Here is a 17,534-nt window from a genome sequence, read left to right on the forward strand (position 1 = left end):
TGAAAGTGTCTGTTTGGCTAGCTATCTGATCCAGTGCTAGAAAGCATTAGGAAAGGTTTCTGTTACATGGAGCCTGTAAATTTCTGGACTCAAAACAATTGTTCCTATATCCTGCACTTTACAGCCTAAGTGAATAAAAGCCCTTTTAAAGTAGCAGGAATTGACCGTGAGGAGGTTAGCTATATTTGGAAACGACAGGGCATGCTTTTTGTGAGCATGAATGGATCTTCCTGAGCATGTTTGTGTTACTGCGAGGTTGTTGGTTGCTATTTTTTTTTATCCTTTCTGTGAAGAGGAGGTCCTTTGTGTCTGTGTCAGATATTTGAATTTACCATTCCCGTATTTGTCTATTTTAGCATGTAAACATCACAAACCTTTTTTGAGCTCATGTACAGCATTTTTTAGATGGTGGGAGACAAGTTTCAAGTTAGTGTTAGACAAGAACAAGTAATACTTCCTTTACATCCAAGACTTGTCTTTCCAAGAAGCCATGGATTCAACCCAGGTTTCAGACTTTATTTTCATGTTAAAGGTGAAGGAAAACTGTATATAGCTTATTTAAATGTATGCTGTGATGAAGCTAATAGTTGCTGATTTGTGTTGCAGTGCTGGGAGAGGGGCTGGCCAAGGGAGATGGATCTTTCCGTGCAGTGCTCTGCTGCATGCATCTTAAAGGGAAGCTGCAAATTGTGTCTAATGTTCTTTCCAAATCACTGATGGGTGAATCACTGGTAAGTGGCTTTGCTGCAGTCTGCATAATATAAAAAGTAGTTTTGTATTTCCTTTTTAAAAAATGTGTTTAATAACAAACTTCTGAACATATGTTTGACTGGCAGGTTACAACAAAAATTATTTGTATGAAAAAGACAAAGATAAGTATACGTTATCAGGATACCTAGGTTGTTGCCTTACCAGTGTTTCAGAGTTGTTATGATTGTGCAAAGTTTTTTTGTTGTTGGCTCTGAATCCTCAGGGAATGCAAAATAATTTCCATACTTGTGTGATTGGCTAGGAAAAAATAAAGTAAGCAAAAGCTTGAGATTTACATTGAAATTGCACCTGATACCATTTTGTATGTACTTCAGGAGGTTTAGCCATTAAAGGAGAAAAATTATTGATAGGACTTTTAAATAACTGGCCCATGATAAGTTGTAAGACAGCATGAAAAGCTTTTCAGAAAAAAAAAAAAAAAGCTTTACATTTCAAGACAAAGATAAAGATTTGAGTTCAAAGCTGCTATTTTTACCCTTGACCTGTCAAAACTTTTAAAGATGCTTTTAACTCCATACATGTAAGTAACTGTTTTGGCTCTTATGTGACTACTCATATGGGGAAGATTAGGGACATATGTAAGTCTCCAAAGGATAGTTTCCTTTTTATTTCAGTAGTCTAGAATAAACAGCACACAGTTCATCACCGTGAACTGCTGGTGATGCTAAATCCAGAGACATGGTCATAGCACAGAGAAAAAGTTCTGGTCAGACCATGAGGAACTTGTAAGTGACATCAGAAACTGTCGTAGGAGAGTTACCTTGAAATTGGATAATGTCTCCTATGTCTTGGTGCTTAACTTAATCAGTAGGTTGTTTTTAGTAGGGAGTTCTGTTTGTTTGTCTGGTATATATCCTGAATTCCCTCCCCCCCTGCCATTGGTTATTTTTATGTAAAGAAAAGGTTTTTTTCTTTGTCTGGCTGGTGTTTTCTAACAAAAACATTTTTCATTGAAAAATTCCTGGTGAGGTTGAAGGAAACTTGCCTTTAGGAAAAATTAGTAAAATAGTCAAAAGCTCCTTATCGCAGGAAACGTACAGTGCCCTTAGTCTGAGCTATTGTTGTGCAAATAGAGGTGCCTTCATATATAATTCCAGAGTGTTGTACCAAAGCAGAGTTTGAGAGATTTTTACAAGCTTTAGGTTATTAGACACAGTTGTTTTCAGTAGGAATAAAAATCAGCAACTGATTTACTGACTTTTGCCATTGTCTAAGAGAAGAAATTAAACAAAGTTTTGGACTTAATTTATTGAAGAGTTAGAATCCATCCAGTTTCCTCCCCAGTGACTTAAGAGAATGATTCTTGGTAAAAAATTTTGTGCTCTAATATGTTTAAGCTCAACAGGTTCAGTTTGTAGCCTTCTACTGAAGAAGTGAAAAATCGTTTTGAAAAAAGCCTAAGTGTGGGGATTCTTGAGTGTCTGTTTTCAGCAGAGAGAGTAATTTCTGCTGCTTAGTAGCACAGTCAAAATGTGGAGGAGTCGTAACAAATGTAGTAGCACTTAATTAAATTTCTCAAGAGATTATTGAAAGAAAAACCACAGGTCTTGGTTCCTTTAATCAAAGTTTTGACTTAAATGACTGTGAAACGGTTACTTAGCTATATATTTCAGATAAACTTAACTTTGAAAGAGTGTTACTTCAGATGTACTTGAATATGCAGTTATTTTTAGTTACATGGCTAATCTTTGCTTTTTAGTGAAAACTCAAAAATTATTACGTAGTCTACATCAGAGGAGTTATGAAATTGTAGAAATTGGTAAGCTGTAAAGTAGATTCTTAAGAAGAAATGAATCCGTCAATGCAACAGCGGTGCAAGTTTATTATATTAATTTTTAGAGCCAAAGTGTTTCAGTAACCGTAGCATATGGTTCACTGTAGCGCTTTTCATCAGTAGCTTGCAAAGTGCTCTGTGAAGACAGTCAGTCTCACAGGCCCTATTTTGCAGATGGGAAACTGAGGCGTGGAGAGGTGAAGGGACTTGCCTAATGTCACCCAGCAGTCCAGTAGCCAAGCTGATAACAGAGCACGGATCTCCTGAGTCCTTGTCCATTGGGCTGTGCTGCCTCTGTGGCTACTGTGCATGTAGAGTACTGTTCTGGAGGATAGCAATCAATAAACATTATAGCTATTAATATTTATCTTGAATGGCAGCCAAACTTCATAAGAAGTTTTTTTCCCCCAAGCTGTGCTATGTACACTGCTCTCCTGCTTTGTCCTGTATTGATACTTGCTGTAAGTCTAGTGCTAGTTTTGGCCAGTGAATTCCCTTTTTCACCCTGATGTTTGCTTTGGTGTTACGTAGTCTCTGTCATTTAAAATTAGACCTTGTAAGTCAAACTCATTTTTCCTTCTTGCCCTTCTCCTTGGTGGTGGTGTGGGGGGAGAAATGAATTTGGTGGTTTGATGCATGTGAAGGATTATGTGTTTGATGTATTAATATTATTTCTCCCCCAGAACGGGATGGTAACTAAGGATCTGACACGGCTGAAAACACTTCTTGCTGAAACAGAGGTAATAATGAGCATATTATTGGGAAAATAATGAGCAGTACCTGAAACAGCTGAAAGGCTTGTTTTCATGTGTCCCAGGAGGTCCGGGCTCACCGTGAACATACTGGTTCAGACATCGTTACTGCCAGTGGTCTGTTGGTCTTTACCACCTACCTATTCAGGAGCCTTTCATCACAATCTTGCATGATGTATGAGAAAATAGAGGAAGATGCTAATAGGTCGTTGACTCTTGAAGTAGCAAGTAGAAAGAATTCAAAGTGGTTAGATCTGTATTACTTAATTATTTATTATATTTTTCTCTGTTGGAAATGATTCTGAAGTAATAAATATGTCTTAAGAAATTGGTTAACAAATGTAAATGCCTTCTCAGTTACCTTTTTTTGTATTAGAGGTTAATTTGTCCCGTCTGTTGATTAAATTGCTACTTCTTTCTTTTCCCTCTTTTTTTCTTCTCTTTCCCCTTACGCTTTGTCATTGATTTGGGCTTTATTTTTAATGTAGATTCAAAGCTCAATGACATCTCAATACAGTTCAGACCTTTGGCCTTTTAAAAACTTCACTGCAGTTCACAGTAAAACTATCACAGAAAAAGATGGAATTTGGTCTTGTAAAAATGTCTAAAATTTTCTTCTAACAATGAGTGGACTCGGTGTTTCTGGCAGAATTCCTTTTATCAATGTCTGTATTCCAGTTGTTAGGTTAATATGAAATTCATGTTTGTAACTGGAAGTCTTTTCAGAGTGGTAATTAATATTTTTGTATTGGTTGTTCTAAACCATATTTTGACAGCAAAGAAGCTAAAGCATTTCTTGTTGATCAAATTGTTTTGTGTTCCTTTATAACTGTGGGTTTTTTCATATAATTGTAGGCAGCTGGTAAAGTACCATCAGGATATCATGTAGAAGATTTAGAAGAAGGTATGTAACTCAATTATAAAGCTACTTGATTTCACAGTCAGAAGACTTGGGTTCTGCTCAGTGCTCAGCACTGCATAGTAGTCAGAAAGCAAAAAAGGGGCTTGACTATTGTGATGAGCCCTGGGAAATGTGGTAGAATTATATCCTTATTGACTGAATTTGGAGGCAGAACTTCTGTTCATTGGTCAAAGCACTGTATCAGAGTCTGATCCGTTCTGCATATTTTTTGAAACTTGCCTCCATAACCTTTGGACCTTTGTTTCACATAAATTTGATAGGGATTAAAAATTAATTTTTGGTGGGTAATTTTGCTTGTGTACAAATACACTTTGGTTTGATGTTTAGAGATGTGGTTCCTTGGACAGCTACTGCCAGACTCAGAAAAACTTGGCAACTACAAAAATAATCTATGGTTTGACTACTCTGCAGGGTCCCGGGATGGCTGGCAGTTCCGCCCTCCACCCAGGGGAGTCACAAGCAGTGAAGAATATACACTATGTAAAAGGTAAAGTCAGTGCTTTATATCAACATTCTCCAAGGGATCATAATGTTTCCTCTTTTATTTAGCTGCTGACAGAACGATTAAGAGGTCAGCAAAATGAAGGTACTTGTTAGAACAGGAGTTGATTCGTTCACAGATTTTTAGAAGGGTCAGTTTATCCAGAAGCACTTGCATTTATAAATTTTCTAATTTGTATAATTTCAGAGATGTGAAAAATTCCCACAGGCAACAGTGTTAGCAAACTGAAGCACAGTGAGGTGTGCTTTGACATCAGACAGGGTGTGCATGCCTTCAGCTGAATGGGCTTTGTTGATAGATGAGCTTTGTCTCCAGATAAAAGAAATGTTTATGGAATTTCTGTCCAGATCTCATTATTTCCATTTTGTGTGAGCTCAGGTACACAGAGGTGAATTGCCTTGCTGAAGATCCGATGGCTTGTATTGGAGTTTCTCTTCCTTGTCTTTTCCAGTCATCTAGTCAGTATTGCCTGTAGTTTGTGCTGTTAATCATCATTACTTAAGTCAAACTGTATTAATATAAATGGGGAGGAACCAGCATCATGCATTTGATTCTCCCATATATGTAACTGATGCAAATAAATTATTTTGGAAGTGCAAGCAGGAATCTGACCTTTTTAAATTACACAACTGAATTGCTGAATTTAGGCTGCTTTTGGCATGATTTTCTAGAGATGCCAAATCTTGGCAGCTGTTGTTGACTTTTATTGTATCTGGTGCGTATTCAGCAATTTTTAAAAAGCAGATATTTACAGATTTTAGCGATGATTTTATGTTGAGCAACATCTGTACCATGCTTCCAACTATTGCTCTGAAACATTTTTTCCACTAAAGCTGTAATTAGCTTTATGCCCACTGTTAACTCTTACAGTGAGGAGGATATGCCTTAATCAGCAAATCCATATGAACAGTATCATTCTGACCATGGACTAAAGATTTTAGCTCCTTATGAGGAGGCAGTTACAGGTACTGAATATGAATTTTTGAAGCTGCAGTTTATTTTTCCCCTGTGTGCCATAAAGCAGCAGTACAGCATATTTATTCTAGTTAATGAAGCTATGGAATTGCAGGAGGTATTAAATAAGAAACTAAAAATGAGAAAAAACCTGTCTGTTACAAATATGAACAATGAGCACTTGCAAAGCTTGCATAATGATGAAAAATTTTAAAGTAATATGTTTTCCAGTTAAATAACGAAAAGGAAACTCACTTGATTTTTAATCTGCTATGTAGCTAATAAGAACAGGTCAACAATTTTTTTATGCTTTCACTCCATTTACTTTGGGCCATGAAAATCATAATTGTACTTTAGCATTCTAACGTGATGGGGAATTGGAAGATTTAAAACAGAGCTACTGAAATTGACTGCCAAGGAAAATATTTTCATTTGAAATATATTAAGCAACGTAAGCCTGGGAATGTCTTTAGTAACATAATGATATATATCATGCTTATTTTATTTACAATTGGGCACACAAACCTTTAAAGACTTAAATTTAAAGGAAAAGTGTATGCTAAATCGAATGATAACCACTGATACAAGTGTGGCCTAGGTATCCAGGTCCTTCTGCTGCAAGGTTTTCATACAGTCAGGTGTTAACTTGTTTTTGTCATGTAGCTCAGAGTTCATGTGCTAATTCATGTTACATTACGTAGTATATTACGGAGAGATTATTTAGTCACTGATCCCCTTCTACTGTGTTTCTCAATGATGTGGGGTCCTGACTTACTGTATTAATTTAGTCTTGGTGCATCCTTTCTTTTTTACAGTAACTCATCACTGTAGGAAGAGATTCTTAGTATATGTAGATATCCACATGAAATTAAAATGATGTTATGTTTACAAAGATTCTGTAAACTTAATATCCTGACAGAGATCAGCCTGTCTGGCTTTATTTATTGTAAACATGATGCTTACATGAACTCTTTATAGTCTCCTTATGCAAAACAAACAAAACAGCCTCCTGGCCTGATGTTTATTCTGTATATCCTGTACTTTCTTAGCACCTACAGAACTTACCCCACTCCCCATTTTATTCTTCATTTTGTCATCTATTTTTTAAGTGCTTCAGTTTTGAAGAATGATGGTGAAACTACTGCCTTGTGTTTTACAATTTTAATACAAAGTTTAATTATAAAAATAGTTTCCAAGTTATATAGGCATTTGCCCAGACTTGCAGTAAATTCTTAGAACTAGAATGCTTAAGTTTTATACAGGCATTTTGAATATCATTAATTTTAATGCAGCAACACATGCCATTAAATGAAAAATGTACTATTTATCAAATCCTTCACCTCTGCAAAAATAGATCCTTTTAGACTGATACACTGTTTACAAAGAAGAGGATGAAACCTTTTCTTGAGGTGATTTCTGTGTAGGTGTATTTAGTAGAAAGGACCATGTGATGTCACTGTTGCTCCAGGAAAAACTGCTGACTGAGTATTTATCAGCTAATAATGTAACTACTGGAGGAAATTATGCTCTATCTTCCCTTTACCCTTGATTAACAGTGTTTTATTCATATTAATACAATGCCTAGTCATTTCAGGGATGGTCCATGATCTCATTGTGTTAATTTCTGTACAAACACTTGATTCTTTGAAGCTGGAAATTTCTTAAGAAGACTTTTGTTCCCCTATGTTTCAAAGAAATTTGATACACTCTTCTGAAGTTTGAACTAAGAGAGGCTGCCACCTCTCTTACAAAGTGCTGCGTACATGTATATATTTCCAAATCAGTTCACACGAACTAAACTGCCTTTAGTTCTGTGAAAGAGACTTAAAGAATGTCCTTCTGGCTTTAAAAGTAAAATTTTTATATTTTTCTTTTTAATTGGAGACCGAAAAGTTCAAGGCATAATCGTTTTTCCTATTTTATGTAGATTTTTAGAGCAAGGGATCTGCAGGTACGGTGCACAGTGTACTTCAGCACATTCCCAGGAAGAGCTAACAGAATGGCAAAAACGATATGCTTCCCGCTTGATCAGATTAAAACAGCAGAAGGAAAACAAACAATGTTCGGGCAGTTATATGGAAACCTTGATTGAGAAATGGATGAATTCGTTATCTCCTGAGAAAGTGGTAAGGAAAATATACTACTTCCCTATGTGCTCATATTTAAAACTAACAGATGAGCCTGTTTTTGGCCCTTACTATCAGAGCTGGTCGAATTACTCCTTACCAAGAAATTGTCCAACCAATTTGCTCCCCTTTCCATCCTGCCCTATGTCTTCTTGCAAAGATACCAGAGACTTAGGCTGATTTCTGCAAATGTACTCAGTCTTTTCAGGAATTCAGTAGTTTGTGAATTAACAGCTTGTGGGTTACTCACAGCTTGTGCATTTTGCATATTTACTACTCCCAGTGCAGGATGGGTCAGCCAAGTCTCATGGTATTGTTCCTGTTCCTTGACTAGATGGCAGAACTTTTTAAACTGGGGAACAATAAATGGTGAAGTTTTCATGACTTAGTGGAGAATACTTTTGCTTGTGCATGGCTCCTTGTCTTTGCTTGCAACTGCAGGCACTTGTATGAAGAAAAGCCAATCCCCCAAATGTTCAAAAACGTTTGAATACCCAAGAGTGTGGGGTATGGATAAATCAATGTTAGCAGCTGTTTGGAAATCCAGAGAGTGTTTTCGTGGCATTCGACCAGCTCTACTTACCACTGACCCTAAGGAGTTTTCGGTCCATCTATTGTTGATTAAAATCTGGGAAGAGTGGACTTTCTGCAGAATGCATTAATGAGTAGAAAGCCTGATTCTGGTTTCCTGGTGTCTCTAGTAGTCTCATTGACGTCAGTGAGATCTGGGGTCTTCTGGAAATGCAGTCTTTGGGCCTCGTTGTGTCAGATCCTTCTTTCCAAACAAAATAGCGTTCTACTTCAAACATTTACAATTAAGTTGTTTTTTGAAAAACAAGTCCTGCGGTTAATTGTCCTTAAATTATTATATTCTTTGCTTGCACAGTATGATCTAGTAATTTGGCTTGCTGGTCTCTCTGAATTAGCACATACTTTCATTAATTCCTACACAGGACTTGCATCAATTCTACACAGTGCAGGAAAGAATACTTTCCACTTTCATTTAAAAAATTCTACTTTTTCCCAAGTGTTTTTGTTTTGATACTGCCTGTAGAAGTTTAATGTTATCTTCTTTTTCTTTTAATCTAGCTTAGTGAATGTGTAGAAGGAGTGAGAGTAGAACATAACCCTGAGCTATCGGTAACTGTCACCACCAAAAAGTCTCATCAGACATGGACATTTGCTCTCACTTGTAAGGTAGGATTACTTATCTTTTGAACGTGAGTCAATTATAACTAGAATGCAGCCCATAGCCTTTTGCAATTAATATTTCAATTGCATAATTCTTCTTAAAACAGAGACACTTCCTAGCACCATCTCCTCTCTCTCTTCCCAGCAGCTCTGGTGATTACATATCGACTGCCCAGATTTCTGGAAAGCGGGCAGGACTTGTACCTGCTCTGAGAAGTTGAGAGTTCTTAGCAGCTCTCATTATCTGGTTGCAAATGAAGATGTTCCTGAGATAATTACAGTTTTCCAACACACTGTCATTTCAACCTTTGCCTTTTTTTTATAGCCTGCAAGAATGCTGTATCGAGTGGCATTGCTTTATGATGCCCATCGTCCACATTTTAGTATCGTTGCAATATCTGCTGGAGACAGCACTACCCAGGTATCACAAGAAGTTCCAGAAAACTGTCAGGAATGGATAGGAGGAAAAATGGTCCAGAACGGAATAGATCATTATATATACAAAGTCAGTATAGCCTTTAACACAGAAATCTTTGGAACTTTTCGCCAAACTGTTGTGTTTGACTTTGGATTAGAACCAGTCCTCATGCAACGAGTAATGATTGATGCTGCTTCAACTGAAGGTAATGTATTAAAAATTTTTGGGAATAGTGGAAATCTTTCATGCCATTTCTTCCCATATTTCTGGGCAGAACAGCATCTGTATTAACAGCTGATGAATGTCTTCTACTCTGTGTTATGTTCATCAGATATATGATTGTAAATAGTGGACAAAAGCTTAACTAAGATAGATAGCTAGAGTATGACTGTTAAGTCTGTCAGCATATGGCTCCTAAATCTTGTCAAAATGCTGAGAATTTCTAGTTTGTTATGTGTCTGAAGACAGCACTGGAAGTTCACATATGTTTATTTTTTTATGACTATTTTTGTATTGATGAAAAAGTTAAACACACAGAAAAAGGTCAGTAGAGAGATGAAGTGTTTCTGTATAAGAACACACCTGGTAATTCATGCCTTAATTAAAGCAGTTTGTCTGAGAAGTTGTTTATTTTCTTTGGGTTTTTTTTTGGTTTATTTTTCTCCCCTTGCAATATGTGACTAGGGTTGTCAAAGGCAAGAGGGGAAGCATAGGCTTGTAACTCAATGAATTGCTGTTGACATGAAGTTTGAAAACATAAAAGAAAGTGTAACTATATATTTGTGTGTTTTCAAGGAAAACAAAACTTAACTGCATGTTATTACAAGTTTATGAAACTGATCTGTGCCTCTCAAGTCAAACCTGAAATAGCCACATTATCAGAAAGATGTCAGTAGACTAAAAGATATTTGAAGAGGCGCAAAAAGAAGGAAGCACTTTGATTTAGGGTTAAAAGATTAAGAAAGCTTACTATAGGTCACTATGTCACTTGGCAGCAAGCAAGGGAGTGGGATACAGTATGGTAATTTTTAATGAAAAATTGAGAGATACAAACACCAAAGAAACAGAATTGTAGCACTGGGATGTAAGCAGGAAGAAGAAAAAGGAAAAAGAAGGAAAAAATAGGAAACTAAGAAAATAGCAATTTTCTATTCTTGGCCTTTATTTTCATATGACAGGTTAACGTTTGCAACATTAACAAAAAGAAACTGTAAATAGCAAAGATCGTGAACTGATCTTTCCAGATGACCCGAATACTTGTAGCCAAGAGCAGGAAGACTGTACAAGTTGTAATGCCTCATGAAGCAGAGAGTATTGCATTGTGAACAAGAAGCTATGCTTAGAAGCAAGGCTGTGGTCTTTTCAGGAGCAATTATATGATCTCCATGTAACAATGTGGGTTATCGCAGCAGACTGGCTTCCCAAGACATGGAGTTTGTGGGGAACAGGTGTCCTTTTATTGTAAACCTGTTTAGGATCAAGAGAACCAAGCCATAACTTATTTGCAAAGTCAGAGTTACTGTCAAACCAATCGTTGGGTCCTTGTTGGCTTAAACTAGTAACCAAGGCGACAGAAGGAATAGCCAGTCCAAATCCATGTGAAAAGTGATGAAGTTGAGATAGCACTCACTGACAGTAGTTACTGACAAGCCCTTTTCACACGTGGCTTGTCTGCATGCAGAGGGATGCTGAAGTCTTCAAGCAGGTTGTTGCTGTATTTATTTCAGATGAAAAGAGTGCTAGGTGCTTTACAAATTAATGTAAATACAAATATCCTGGGCTTTTTGCCAAGGTAATCGAAGAAGTGTGCAAGCAGGCAAGTGAAAGGGATGTGTGTCCGATCCCATTGTTTCGTTTACTTTTGATATATATGAATTGGGATCTCATGGAAGTACTTTTCAAATAGAAAGATGCCTGAGGTCTCTGCGTTTGCATGTAATTCAGGGGCCTCTCTAGGTACCTGGGCAGGAAAGAAAAGCCAACATGAAAATATTCTAATGGAGGAGCCTCTGGTATGCATTTTGAAATCTTTATTTGCTGTGGAAGAAGACAACTAAGAGCAGTTTTCTGTGTGCTGAGAATAATGTACAAAATGCTTTTTAAGCAAGGCTCACTGTACGTGCAATCTGTGCCTGCAACTGTTTTTCCAGTGGAAGCCGCTCTAGTGCTGGGAATCAGGTGGCTGCCTTTCTAGCAAACAAGGATTCGATCCCAGTGTGATTACTGAGCTTTTGTGACCTGAGGTACGGTTAGCACCAGAGAAAGCTTTGTTTATGGTGAGATCATTTCAAACACAAACCACACACACATGGACTTTCTTGCCATACAGCTGTAGTGAATGGTGTGGTTCAGGCTCAAGGTGGATATTTAAATGTGGTTTCTCAGTGAACACATCAGATCAGCGAGTGAAATAAGCTATGTTCCTGTGGTCATAGTTGAGCTGAACTGAGATTTCTTTTACTAAAAAGCTTCCTTCTCTTTAGAATAAAGGCAGTCAAGATGATGTTAAGTATTTAATTTGAATTTGAAAATATCTTCTTTGCACATTTTTCAGCGTTGGTGTGATATCCTGGATACCTATCTTAAATCTCACTCAGAGATGATGCATTAAGATACCATAGCTTCACTATAAATGCCAAATATTTTCAGCTCTGCAATTTAACTGCAATTCTGTTGGCTGGTGCACTGTTCTCATAGTGTTTTTGTGGTGTTAATGGATATATTTTGGGTGGCTGTAGACAGTGCTTGGTCTCCTGTTTATTATTTAAACTATGTGGTCCCACAAATTAGGGTATTCTGAAAAATTAATTTCCTTTTTTCTAAGTTTGGAAATGTAACCTAACATGACAGAGTTATGCCTGGCAAAGTAAATTTAGCTATAGAATGCAACTCTCTGCAGAATACACATATTACAGTACTGTAGAATTTTAAAAAATATTTTCAATGTTGCAAGTTTAATGGTTTCTTACCAGCTAGTTTATCAACTTGTTTCTATTACCTTCTAAATTTTATAGTATATATTGTAAGGCTCTTGACTACTTCATATTTTTTAAATGAGGTGGTGTTGCAGTTAGGCTTTGAAAGCATATTGTGATGCCCAGTCCTTGCAAGTTGCTTGTGATTATTAAAATATAAGTGCTTTCCTTGTCTGTCTGTATTAATTCTATTTGCTATCTATAGAATGTTTTATTTTCTGATACTGTTAGAGAGCCTGCTTGCTCTCTGTGTACACCTGAAAAGTAGGAGTGGTAAGTACTAGCAGTGAACTTACCAAAGCTGTTGTAGGCAGATGAGACTGACTTACATTCAGTTTGTTATCTCTAATGGGATTATTTTTAGTAGTGGGTTAGTTTGGGGTGGTGTTTTGTTTTGTCTTTTAATAAAACCCAAGAACATCTGGAGTTTGAACTTACTTCCTTTCCCTATTCTGTATCTACATTCAGATCTTGAATACCTGATGCATGCACGGCAACAGCTACTAACCACAGCTAAGCGTTGGGATTCTACTTCTAAGACTATTGTAGAATTTGAGCCTAATGAAACTACTGAATTGGAGAAGAGCCTTCTTACCAGATACCAAATCCCTCTTTCTGCTGACCAGCTATTTACACAATCTGTCCTGGACAAATCATTGACCAAGACCAACTATCAGTCACGGCTACATGACCTCCTTTATATTGAGGAGATAGCACAGTATAAGGAAGTTAGCAAGTAAGTGATACTTTTATAAAAAAATTTCTTAGATATTTCTTACTGTCCTATTAAAACGAGCGTGGCAACAATTTTCATTAAACCTACATGCTTGTTTAAGATACTGAGTCTTCCTATTTCTTTGAAATTAATTTGAATATGAGTCTGGAAATAACAGCTTTTGATAAAGGTCACTAGTACTTAACAAATGTAATTTACTGGTAACTAATTTTAAATAAATAGTATGTATCAGTCTATGCTTACAGTTGGAGGCACTTAAACAGCGGTTGTACAATGTTTTGTTAATTTCTGTATAATAATTATTCTTTTTTATAGTTTTTTGGCTCTCGTTATACAAGAGAATATTAATAATAGGAGTCATATTTTTGTTCCTTGGTGAAAGTAGGTTATAGCAAAGTAATATATGAAATCTTTGTGTAAAGGGTTGAATTGTGGGTGGATCAGACTCTGGTCTTATGATGATGTGGCAGCTGACTATTATATTTATTCTCTAAATAGGCTGAAACCCAGCTTCTGAATAAAATTTCCTAATAAAAGGCATATAGTATACATTGTTTGTTTTGTTCTGTCTTTAGGTATTATGTCCATATTACCAACTGGATTAGCTGCATGAACAAATACAGAGTTAGGAAAAAGATGTGAGCTTCCCATGTTTAGACTCTCACTGGGCCTTTTTTCTGTAGTTCAATATTTGTGGTTAAAAATTTTTCCTGCAGTCATGTGGTACGAAAGAGTTTTAAAGTGTTGCTGTACTCAGAATGGAAAGCCAAAAAGGTATAACTTCCCTTTAACTTAATTTGGTAGCAAATTTAGTTCTATCAACTTCTTAATTTCCAAATCAGAAATGTCTTTTTAAGATGAACCACTCCTAGAGCTATAGAGGTTCAGCTGAATCACCCCTCTGGAATTTAGGAAGAAAATACTATGAGTAGTTGTATTTCTAATGCTTCTAAAGCAGAAAAATGGTTCAATTTCTTTGTTGTATCTCAGATGAAGGGCAGTGTATTTGAGCAGTTTTTCTGCATGTCTTTCATCACTGCTGTGCTCTGCTCTTGAGCTGGAATCTGACATATGGAGGAATCACACTTGAACGCTGTTTTCAGCATATAGAAATATTTGCCATCATACATATTTATAATCAGGTTGACGTTTCTAGTGCTTTTTAAGACAGAAGTGGGTTTAAAGTAAACATTATGAAGTACGTTAAAAAAGTCAACAGTATTTTTACTGGGTGAATTTACACATTGAGAATTACACTCTCATGCCTCATAGGAAACCAAAAAGCAGCATGCTTGTAGAAGGGAAGGGAAAATAAGTGTATCTCGTGTGTAATGCTTCCCCTTTGGACAGTTTGGTGCAGTGATAAGTTACTGTTCTTTTTCTATCCAGTAGGTTAATAAAAGTAAGTTTTAATAATGTTCTTGAAATCTTCTGTTTTGATAGTGTTGATGACAGAAATACTCTTTTGATCTTGTAGCTGACCCACTTTTTTGCAACAAGGCTCAAACTAGCACGCTTTTTTGATCCTCTGCGGCTAAGATCACACACTTGGTATTCTCTAGTGAAGCGTCAGGATTGCAAGCCTAGAAATGGGCCCAGAAATACAAATGCAAGTGGGTTGTACTACCTCTGAAGTGGTGCTATGAGTGACAGTGTTGATGAGCTGCTGTTCTCTAATGGGTTTGTGTATGTATATCGTAAAAGTAGTAGGGTTGTCAACATTGTCTCTTACGAAGAGACGGAATAACACCAGCGTCTGCAGTTTACATTGGAGTGTATTGCCAGGTTTTAAGAATGTTGACGATTTCCCACTTTCTAGGAAAACAATGTTTCAGACTTTATGTGCGATCAACTGAGTGGAACTACTACCAAGTATTGGATGAAGGCTGCGGTGGCATTAAAGTCTTGAACTCGGTTATAAGGGAGTACATTCTGGATGGTCTCAGAGAGCTTTACTTCTAAATCACGTTTATTCTAATATTTCAGGAGGTGTTTGTAGGAATTACTCCGCATGAGTACATCACAAAATAGAGTAATAAGGAAGCCACTGCTGTGTAATTTACAACTGCAAACACACTTTAAGAAAAAGCAAAACAATGTTCTGATCTTGAGATTAGTTTGGTGTTGGAAGTTGTTGCCCTGCATACATCTGTTGGTGGTTTTAAAACTCTTCCTTTCTCTCTTGCACATTCGAGAGAGAAACAGCGTATAATTGATGTAGACAGATGCATCTAGAACTTACTGTGTGTTTTCTTATACGAACATTAAAGAGCATGTGAGGTGACATACAGCTCCTTCCATGCAGTCCACTCTGCTACCAGAATTACTGAGCTGGCTTATCCTCGTGGCTGTGAAAATGTGAAGTACTGGCTTTGATGGAAAGTAGATTTGCTTTTGTCATTACTGTGTCTTACATTTATCAGTACGTAGGTAGGTGTCACACTGTACACGCTGTCTGAATTCTGCATGTGTAAATGTAAGGGGAAATGTGCTGAACGTACTTTTTAAAGAAAGTGTTATATGGGGCTTTGTTCAGGATGGGTTTATTTGCCTTTTGGGAATTTATTGTTTGCACTGGTACTGGGTGGATTAATGATTTATGAAGTCTTTTTTTAATTTTTGTGTGTTTTAACTATATAAAGCAGCCTCCCCCCCCCCCCCCTTTTTTTTTTTTTTTCTCAGCTAGTTTCGTTAACACAGGAAGTAGGCTGGGGATTTTGCAGTGTTTAGAAGGAAACATGAGTTTTTGTTCATTTGATTTGTATAAGCCTGACTGAAACTCTTATTTTGTATAAACCTGCGAAGTAAGGGTGCGGAATGGATGAAAGAAGCAACTTTAGATTATTTTTTTTTTTCTTAAATAATTTTTGAAGGATTTTGTAGTTTAACAGTTTGCCAGAAGGTGTCAGTTTACTCAATGGGAATCGCTTGCTAATCTCTAAACTTTAGATTCCCTTTAGCACAGCAGATTGAGTTCAGTCATTTATGAATGTGCCTTGGCTCAGAACGGCAGTAATACTGTTTTCCAGCACGCTTTTACAAAACCACATTTGAGAATGAGATGACACGTATTCAGCAGCATAGGGATTCAACTTTAAGAAAATTTTAACAAAATAAATTTACAATGGCAAGTGATTGTATCTTAGTAACAATGCTGAGCTCTTGATACTGTGTTAAATGTTTTACCTAGTATTTTAACAGCGATGTGAATGAGATACGAGCTGGTTTAGATACTGCTAACTTGCTGATAGCTCCTTTGGAAATAGTGCAGCACTTGTATAGAAGAAAGCGTGCGTTTTGTTTTGTTATGTTTTTTTTTTTTAGCACATGTGGAAATTGGAAGGGTTGTGCTTAATTCTGGTATGCTCCCTGAAGTACGTGCTTCTGAGTGGTTGTTTTAACTGTAGCTTGAGCAGTGGCATTTGTGGTTGCTGCTGAACCAACCCAACCCATGTTCAGTAAGAAGACATCTCTTGCTTTTTGAGAGTGGATGGCTATGAAATTTGGATCTGACTTAATGTGTGTTATGTAAAGCAGCAGCTGCTACCGCAAGGGGGCAAACGTGCGGTTTCTGTGCAAGACTCATGATTTGCCAGATACGCAAAAAATATATTTGATTGGTTTGGTAGATATTTAATTACTAAGCAAGCTAAAATGTTGGATTTCATTGTTATAGGCTTATGGTTATTGATACTACAGGGCTTAAACAATAAATTAACAGTTTATTGGGTTTAAATAGAAATTACAAGATGAACAGATCAAATAAAAACAGTTTGAGCATGCAAAGTATTATAGGAAAATGTTGGGATTTTTTTTTCCCTGAGAGATTTTACTTCATTTGTGAAAACCTTTGGTTTTTACCTTTTTTTTTTTTTCTGTAATTTGTTGCAAATTCAGAAAAAAAGTTGCTGATAAGAATAGAACTGAATATTGTTAGTGTGACAGACTTCTTACCCCTTTTGTTCTTTTTAAAACCAGGTCGAAGCAATCTGTTTAAAAAGCCACAGCATTCTAGGAGGAGGTTACTATGTATTGGTGAGAGGTCAATAAAGTGTGCTAATAAGTCACTTTAATGTGTTATGCACGTGACTTCTAGAAAATGGTAACTACAAAGAATGAATTTGTTACGTCTGATTACAGGAGAAACTCCTGCTAATAGGAATTCAGTGGGTAGATGGTTTATATGGCTGAGCCTGTGATGCCATTCCCTCATTTCAAATAAAATTATCTCACTTTAATGCCTACAATTTGATTTTTTCGAGGCATTTCATCAATCCTTCTGAATTATAGGTGTAATACCATTTACCTATTAAGATGTAGATTGCCCTCTTTGGTGTGCAGCCTCAAAGAAATACATGAAATAAATGGGAATCTTACTCTGGTCCCTGCCTGCACTTCTCTCCTTGAATACCT

The 17,534-nt window shown here is 36.7% G+C and overlaps 1 protein-coding gene across 4 annotated transcripts in view; it reads left to right on the top strand.

Annotated features, from left to right (window-relative positions):
* Positions 1–17,534, top strand: part of HELZ (helicase with zinc finger) — a 98,275-nt gene that overhangs the window by 29,101 nt on the left and 51,640 nt on the right. For all 4 annotated transcript variants that reach the window (XM_080389068.1, XM_080389069.1, XM_080389070.1 and 1 more), the window contains 8 exons: positions 607–731; positions 3,229–3,285; positions 4,153–4,201; positions 4,631–4,706; positions 7,603–7,801; positions 8,891–8,998; positions 9,318–9,615; positions 12,854–13,121. In XM_080389068.1, coding sequence (XP_080245194.1) covers positions 607–731; positions 3,229–3,285; positions 4,153–4,201; positions 4,631–4,706; positions 7,603–7,801; positions 8,891–8,998; positions 9,318–9,615; positions 12,854–13,121 — 1,180 coding nt within the window. The remainder of the gene's footprint in view (positions 1–606; positions 732–3,228; positions 3,286–4,152; positions 4,202–4,630; positions 4,707–7,602; positions 7,802–8,890; positions 8,999–9,317; positions 9,616–12,853; positions 13,122–17,534) is intronic.

This window comes from Falco punctatus, assembly GCF_963210335.1.
Source record: "Falco punctatus genome assembly, chromosome: 1".
NCBI lineage: Eukaryota > Metazoa > Chordata > Aves > Falconiformes > Falconidae > Falco > Falco punctatus.